Genomic DNA, 8,620 nt, shown 5'->3' on the forward strand with positions numbered 1-8,620 from the left:
ATCCATCCATCCATCCATCCATCCATCCATCCATCCATCCATCCATCCATCTATCCATCCACCCACCCACCCACCCATCCATCCATCCATCCACCCCTCCATCCATTCATCTATCCATTAATTTAACTAATCATTCAATAATATCATTAAGCACCTAGTTTGAATTCTGTGAGTGTGAGACAATGTGCGATAGTGACAAGCACATCAGATCTGGAGTTGGAGGAGCCAGATTCTAATCCGGGCTCTGCTACTCTTAGCTTTGTGATGGGCAAGTGACTTCCCTTCTCTGGGCCTCACTTGCTTCATCTCTAGATTGAACAGGATGATTACTTAGGTTCCTTCCAGTTCTAGAGCCTACAATCTCTGATGCAAGAGACAAAGACAGTTCCTGCCCTCAAGGTGTTTACATAAGAGAAGATAAGAATTTGAATCCAGGTTTAAAAAAATTAATTCTGAATTCAACAAACATGAAAAAAGGGAGAATTTCCATGTATAGAACAGATCAGAAAAAGAAGATTGTCCATGAAAGCAAAGATTTCCATCACATTCAGCTGCTTTTTCTAAGAATATAACATGTAACTTTCAAAGCTATCCTATTTTTCTATTTCCTTCTGTGAATTAAAAAAAATTCTGAACTTCAACACCAAAAAATTCAGAGTATTTTCCTACATACAGCAGAACAAAATTAAGTATGAAACCATGAACCTCCATTTCTTGCTTTTTACAAAGTGTTTAATACATTCTACAGCTTACTTTCAAAACTGTCCTGCTTGTCTATGCTTCCTTCTGAATTTCCTTTTGTTCTCTCCTCTGCATTTAAAAAAAAATGTTACAATGTCCCTCTTTTTTGGGCGTCATTGTTACTAACTTGTCTTCCCCCTAATCCTAGCCCCTCCAATTAAAAACCAAGAGAAAGGAAAAAACAAAACAAAACAAAACTCTTGTTAACAAGTAAGCATGGTCAAGAAAAACAGATCCCCCCAACACAAAGTCCAAACATGTCTTTTTATGCACTTTGTGTCCGTTACTTTGTCAGGAGGTGGATGCCATGCTGCATCTGGTCTTTTGGAGATGTGCTTCGTCCTTGAATTGATCAGAATTCTTAGGTCTTTCAAAGGCGTTGTTTTTGTTTTACCATGTTTTTACCATGTTTCTGTTTTTAAGTAGACTGTTCTCCAGGTTCTGTTCACTTCAAACTAACTCTGACTCTCTGAAATGATCTCTTTGTCATTTCTTGCAGGGTGATGATATTCCATTACATACATGTACCACAATTTGTTCAGCCATTCTCCAACTATCCAAAACACTCCCTTAGATTTTAAATCTTTTCTCTTTCTTCTCTCTCCCCCCCCCCCACTTCAATCTCTTTTTCAGATCAGCACATTCATTTAATTTGTCACTATTCCTTCCCCAGTATTATTTTCCTCCCTCCCTCCCTATTTCCACAGGTTCCCCTGCTGAGTTTGGTGCATGTCTATACCAAACTGTTGTGTGTATGTTCAAAGTACTTTTGTCTCTTTTGGATAAGAGGGAGGTTTGTCTGATACCTATAACTCCTCCCTTCATGTTTATATTCTTTTCTTTTCTTGTGCCCTAATTATGAGAAATAACCAAATTTTGCCCCCCCCTTTTCCCTTTCTACATCAGTGTATTCCTCCTTTTATCCTCCCTTCTCTTTTCCCTTTTTCCCTTGGGGGGAAAAAAAAACTAATTCACTCCCAGGGTCTCTGTTTTTTCTTAATTAACTCCCTTAATACTCTTTGAAGATAAGAAAGTTTTGAAGGGACACTTTTTCTTCTCCTCCTATTAAAATGTTAGCACTACATCATCATACACCTCCTTCCAATTACTCAAAACAACCTTAACACTTTCTAGGTGTCTCTGGACTCTTGTGCTTGTACTTCAAAGTTTCTAAGTCTTTCTCTAGTCTTTTAATCAGAAACTCTTGAAAGTCCTCTATTCAATTATGATCCGTTTTTCCCCCTCTATAGATTATATTCATCTTATGAGGGTAAATTATTCTTGATTGTGAGCCTATATTTTTTGCCTTTTAAAATATTGTATTACAAGATCTCTTTTAATTTGTAGAAGAAACTGCCAGGTCTTGTGTGATCCTGACTCTGTTTCCGTGGTACTTTAGCTGATTTTTTTCTGGTTTCTTGCACTATGTTGAGACTTTTGTTTTGTTTACATGGGAACTCTGGATTTTGGTTATGATATTCCTAGGACTTTTCTTTTTTTGTGTTCCTTTTAGGAAATGAAAGATAGATTCTTTCTTTCTTCACTTTGCCCTGTGATTCTAATAAGATAGTTTTCATTTTAAATTGATTGAAATATAGTGCTCAGGCTTTTTGAAAAAGTCATAATCTTCAGAGATTCTAATGATTCTTAAATTCTCCCTTCTTGACCTATTTTCCAGGTCAATTTTGCTACCAAATAGCTTTAATTCCATTTTTAAATTTTATGATTTTGTTCTAATATTTCTTGCTATCTCATGGAATAACTGATTTTTGCTTCATATCTTCTAGTTTTTAGAAATTGCATTTCTTGAATTAAGTTTACCACTTTCCCTTATAGCCTATTTATTCACTTTCCAATTCTTGCTTCAAGAGCTTTCATTTCATTAAAAAAATCTATTATTCCATTTCTTCTAGGTATTCATGTAGTCCTTGTGGAAAATCTATTTTTTCTTTTGAGTCTCTACTCATAGTTGTTATAGGGTCACTCTCTCTAACTTTGGGAGAAGTCTATACATTGGCAATAATTTTTATATAGGTTTGTGTTTTCTTTGATTTACTCATCTCTCCAATTTTAGGAACTGAATTGGGAATCTGTGCCACTCTCTCCTGGTCTTTCCCTTGGGTTCTTGCACTTTCCTCCATCTCTTGGGGTTAGACAGACCCTCCTGGATCTTGAAGGTTCAGAGCACTGTATCTTAAGGACTCTCTCTAGCATCTTAAAAGCCTTAGGATCCTGGATCCTGGCTATCCTGGTCTGAGATTAGTGTTCTAGTACTACCACAGCTCTTTGGACATTCCAAGGTCTCCCCCCCCACCTCCCTTGGAGTTTTCTCAAGGGTTTCTCAGCTCTTGCTGCCTTTAGACCTCTTGGGCTATCTGTGGTCTCATTGGGAGTCTACCCTGTGTGGGCACTGGCTTTACTGGTACCTTCATTTTTATTGTTTTTGGCTTATCTTTTGGACAGTTCTGGTGGTAATCACTTATTATAAATTCTCATTGGATTTATTGATAATTTTGAACTTTAGAGTTTGAACTGGTTTGAACTTTAGAACTTTGCTAGACTACATGTATGGGAGCTCTGGGCCATCTGAGCCATCTTGGACCAAAAATTGGGCAGCCATCTTGGTCAGAATCTGAGTAGTCATTTCGATCAGAAATTGGAACCTGTCTTCCCAACTCCAAGTTGAGTGTCCTATCCACTGAACCACAATGTCTGTCTTGTAAAGCCATGGGATTGAATAAATTCACCAAGAGAGGGAGGATAGAGAGAAAACAAAACCTTGGGGAACACCAAGAGGGGAAGAGGGATGGGCAAAGAAGAAAGGAACAGTGGGAGATGTAAGAGGAGACAAGAGGTGGATCATGTCACAGGCACCCAGTAAGAACTACTGAGGAGGGCAAAGACCACCTAGTTCCAGATCAGCCTGTGGACAGGGCAGGGGAGGGGGAAAGATGGTGGTGGTGGAACAGAAGGGAGGGATGGGCCTCAGAACTCCGAACCCACATGACTATCCTAGGTGAGCCTTACATCACCATCAAAGCTTATACTGCTGTGGAGGAGGATGAGATGACATTGAATGAAGGGGAAAACATTGAAGTTATCCACAAACTGCTGGATGGCTGGTGGGTCATCAGGTAAGAGAAGAGGGTCAGTTTGGGGAGCAAGGATATGGGGTGCAGGGAACAGCCCTGGTCCAGCCTCAGGGAAGACTCTTAGGGACTCGGACCTGGGAAAGACTCTCAAGTCATCATTGGGGAAGCAAGGTGACATAGAATCAGTCAACCGGCCAGCTGGCCGCTAAGCTGGTAGAGTGCTGGCTTGGAGATTGGACCGCCCAAGTGCAGATCCTTTTTCTTCTACTTAACAGCTGGGTAATCCTGGGTTAAGCCACTTCACTTGTCTGTGACTAAGTTTCCTCTCTACAAAATGAGGGAGTTGGACTTGATGAGGGATGGCTCACAATAGGCTCAGCAGGAACTCTGATCTTTATCTAAGACCAGAAATCCTGTGATTCAGTCTGGAAAGAATTCAGCCCAGGCCAACTTGGAGTCAGAGTTGTAAAAGTTTATTGTACGCTTTACAGCTGGCAAGGGTCCTTAGGGGACCTGCAAGTTTATTGTTAGGCTGTACAGTGGGCAAGAGTCCTTTAGGGGACCTGCAACCTCAAAGGGGTAGAATTAAGGTTTTTATAGGATAATCCATAGTAGAACCCGTGCCAATTATGCTAACTAGGTGATTAAGGGTGGGATTAGGGAGGAGTTAAGGTGGGGCCAGTGTTTAAAGGAACAGGAATTTTAAATGTAACTTTGAAGGCATATTGCCCATAATTCACTGGGGAAAAGCCCAAGGGGGGGCTACCTGGAGGTGTGATTTTAGGCTTGAAATGTCACTAAGTCATCGAGCTGTCAAGGGCTGACTGAGAAGTGCCCAGTCTGCCACCCATCAGTGTCATGTTTGACAAGATTGATGTCTGGGAACCAAGGCTAATGAAGACTCAGTGGATAATAGTCTAAGGAGTTAACCCAGAGATAGGGTCCTGAAGGATTCATGGAGGCAGCCAAGGAGTCAACCTAGAGATAGGGCATTGAAGGATTCATGGGGGCAGTGGGACACTATATAAGGGGGAGATAATGTTTGCCTGAGCTGGAATGTTTATAGATACTTTTGTGAAGGATTGATAGGTGTAGCTTGTCACTGTTCCAAGCTGAGATAAACAATTCACAAGTTGTTGCTGGGCAGAGTTAACACTCTGAACCTGGGGGTTGGGGGTTGGGGGGGGTGTGAAGTGTGATTTTGCAAACTGGTTTTACAGACCGATATTAAAAATTGGCATTACAAATTGATGTTACAAATATAGACCCCAAGCACCCCATCAGACTCAGGGGTCTCTTCTAGCTCTCAATCTATAATCCTTCCATCCAATCAATCAACCAGAATTTAGAAAGTGCCTACTGTGTGCCAGGTACCAAATGAGTGCCTGGGGATTTAGAGAGACCTGGACCCAAGCTGGAATCAGGAGACCTGGGCTCTAATTTCTGCCTCTGCCACTAATTCACTGTGGGACCTTAGGCAAGTCTGTTGTACTAAATAATCTATAAGGGAGCAGTTTGATAGCTGCTCTGGATTCAGATGACCTGAGTTTGAATCTCTCCTCTGTGTGTCCCTGGGAGAGTCCTTTCATTTCCTGATCTACTGTTACCTCATGTATAAAATGCAGGGGTCAGCCCAGGTGTCCTCTGAAGCCCCCTCAAATTCTAGATGCAGGATCCTGGACATCTCCACCATTTTATGTCTCTGTCCCTAACTTGCTGGGTGACTTTGGGCAAATTCCCAGTCTCTCTGGGCTTCAGTTTTCTCACCTGTGGAAGAGGCATCATTAAACCCTGCCTCCATTTAGAGGGAGAGATCCCTTTGCTGAGGATCTTCCATTCATCCTCTTGGAGACCCTGCCCATTCCAGGGGATCCTGCCTGGGGAGCATCTCATTGGGGGCTGTATGATTGCAGGAAAGATGACATCACTGGCTACTACCCATCCATGTACCTACAGAAGTCTGGGCAGGACAATACCCAAGCCAAGAACCTCATCAGGAGGAGGGGGGCTCCTCCCCGAAGGTGAGACTCCTTCAGGGGCTCAAATCCTGACCTTGGGCAAAGCACATCATTTCCATGAGCCTCAGTGACCCCTGAGATAATTCCAGCTCTACACCCAGTATCCTTTGAACCCAGGAGGCAATCTGCCCTAAGGGCCAAGGGAGGGGCAGGCTCTCTGGGACTCGGTTTCCTCTTTTGGGAAGTGAGGGGCCAGATAATCTCCAGCTATTCCGCTGTCCTGGGAGGCTGTGATTGGAGTAAGGCAAAGAGGAGCCTGCCCTGAGGGAGGAATGAGGAGCCTCAGGGGTCTAGGGGATGGGGTTGAATCTGAGAAGACTTCCTGGGGGAGGAGGGCTTGATGCCAGCACTCTCCCCACTCCCAAGGTCCTCGATCCGCAATGCCCAGAGCATGCACAAGCTTGCTAGGAAGCGCATCAGCCAGGAGTCCTACCGGAGAAACAGTGTAAGAGTCATTCAGCAGCGAAGGAAGACAAGGCAGCTTGGTGCCCAGAAGGAGGAGAGGCAGCCCGGTGAGTCTGCGCCCCCCTGCCTGAGGCTGGCTTCCCTGGCCCACCGAAGAGGGGGCCTCTGTGCCAGGAGAGGGAGGCCACCGGCCAGGGGCACGGACAGCCTCTCCTCTGGCCCGCACCCGCCCCACTCCCTTCTCCCCTGGCAAGCCCCCTTCCTCTTCACCCTGCCCCCATCCTTAGGCCTCCCGTCTGTCCTCATTCCTCTGTCTGCGGGAATGTTTGCAGCCGGCCCAGCCTCACCCAAGGCAGAGCGGGCGGCTGCCCAGTTGGGGCATCTGCCTGAATATGGGAGAGCTCCTTAGATCCTTCCCAGTGATGCAGACAATGCTGCCATCACAGCGGTCGCTTATGGGACCCCCCCGTTTAAGCAGCTCTGCCGTTCAGTCCTCTATAGGGGGACAGGGCTGATCTGTCAGTCAGTGAACCAGTATTTGGTAAGCACAAACCGTGTACCACAGGTACATGGTGGGGATGCAAGTACAAAGAGGAAAACAATCCTATGGGCAAGAAATGCCCGCTCTCCAGGACAGGGAAGAACCAGGTGGAAAGAGGATCTGAGGGTGAATTGGTGGGGAAATGGAGGGATGGATGGACACGAGGGCTCCGCTGGCACCATGCTCGCAGGGCTTGCGGTCACCCCCTGGCAGAAGATTGTGGATATGAGAGAAGGAAGAAGGACGCTATTTCCTTGTTACCCACTGCCTGGTTGTTGGTGGGCTTGCCTGTGTGGTGGTGACCTGGCCTCCTGATGACAGGGGTGGTTCCCAGGAAAGATTGGGCAAGGCCTCACAGAGGTGAAAAGGGCATTTGACGCCTTTCTCTCTCCCTTTTTCTCTTTCTCTCTCTTTTTTCTCTCTTTTACTCTATCTCTGACGGTTTCTCTCTGTCTTTTGGTCTCTGTCTCTTTCCATCTCTATCTCTATCTTTCCATCTCTCGGTCTTCTCTCTTGGTCTCTGTCTCTCTCTATCTCTCCATCTGTCTCTCTTTCTCTCCATCTCTGTCTCTCTATCTTTCCATCTCTTGGTCTTCTCTTTTGGTCTCTCTCTCTATCTCTCCATCTGTCTGTCTGTCTGTCTCTCCTCACCACCAGAAGAGTCCCCGAAGTCACCCATGAAGCCCCAGCCCGCCGTGCCTCCTCGGCCCAGCCAAGACCTCATTCTCAACCGCTGCAGTGAGAGCACCAAGAGGAAGCTTGTGACATTGGCCTGATACCCAGTTGCACCAGCAGGCTGGGTTGGCATGGGACTGGGAGGACTCTGGGCAGCAGCACCAGGTCCTAGGGCCAGCAGGGACCCAGCAGGCTTGCTCCCGCCCTCCCCTCTCCCCGTTTGCCCCACCAGCATTGACCAGCCCTTTTTGGGAGCCCCTCTGTCCCTTGTTCCACCTCAGTTGTCCCTCTCCTCCAGGAAGTCGTTCCTGATCCCAGCTGGTCCCTCCTTCCCTCCTCCTTGCTGCTCTGTATATATGTGCATAACCACTGGGGAATGCCCACTTCTGTTTTCTTTCCCTGACTCCCCCCCTCCCACCCTCCACTGCAAGCTCTGGAGGGCAGGCCCTCCCTACCCCTTGGAGTTCTCTCTGTACAGTCTCCTCCTTTGGCAGCTGGCCCTCAATAAACACTGGTTGAAGAGGACGAAGAGCATATTAGTGGCCCTACCCAGCTTCCTGGCACCCTTGCCACCCCCACTCTGCTCCCCAGCCAGAGGCTCTGGAGATCTGCCAGAGGGGGAAGTTGCAGGAGCTTGGGGCTGGGGAAAGGCCTATTGCACATGGCCTTGCCCAAGAGCAGGCTTGTGAAAGGCTGAAAAGCCATGCTTCAGTGTACTTCCTCCTCGAGCTGGTCTACCCAGAACACGCTGGGTGCTGGGCAGCCTCCGCCCATCGCCTGCCTTCGCTTCCTCTCCCCTATCAAGCTTCTGCAGCTCTCCATCCTCCCTCCAAGGTCCCTGATGGAGGCAGGGAGGCTGGGCACCCCAAGGCTTGGAGCCCATGGTGGCTGGCCAAGGAGCCCTGACCTCCTAGGCCGACATTGGGGTCTCCAGCCACCTTCGAATTGTGTTCCCTGATTTGTAAAATAATGGGGCTGGACCAAAGGGCCCCCAAGGCCCTTTCTAGCCCTAGGTTTGTGGGATGCTCTTGGTCCAGCTCTAGCTCTAGCCCCAGAGTGCACAGGGCTGCTCATGTGACACCTTGTGCCTCCGTGAATGTGTGTCTGAGTGAGGGTCTACACACAGATGGCTCTGAGCATGGGAAGGG

General features: G+C 46.8%; 1 protein-coding gene across 1 annotated transcript in view; it reads left to right on the plus strand.

The window, feature by feature from the left end:
- Positions 1-8,004, plus strand: part of NCF1 (neutrophil cytosolic factor 1) — an 18,742-nt gene extending 10,738 nt beyond the window's left edge. Inside the window, exons 8-11 of the mRNA XM_069089529.1 lie at positions 3,758-3,875; positions 5,747-5,854; positions 6,218-6,363; positions 7,455-8,004. Of these exons, the coding sequence (XP_068945630.1) occupies positions 3,758-3,875; positions 5,747-5,854; positions 6,218-6,363; positions 7,455-7,573 (491 nt within the window). The 3' untranslated portion in view covers positions 7,574-8,004. The remainder of the gene's footprint in view (positions 1-3,757; positions 3,876-5,746; positions 5,855-6,217; positions 6,364-7,454) is intronic.
- The last annotated feature ends 616 nt before the right edge of the window (positions 8,005-8,620 follow it).

The sequence above is a fragment of the Petaurus breviceps genome, unplaced genomic scaffold, assembly GCF_028583685.1.
Source record: "Petaurus breviceps papuanus isolate PSGF00001 unplaced genomic scaffold, PetGlider_PUasm1.0 186, whole genome shotgun sequence".
In the NCBI taxonomy this organism is placed as follows: Eukaryota; Metazoa; Chordata; class Mammalia; order Diprotodontia; family Petauridae; genus Petaurus; species Petaurus breviceps.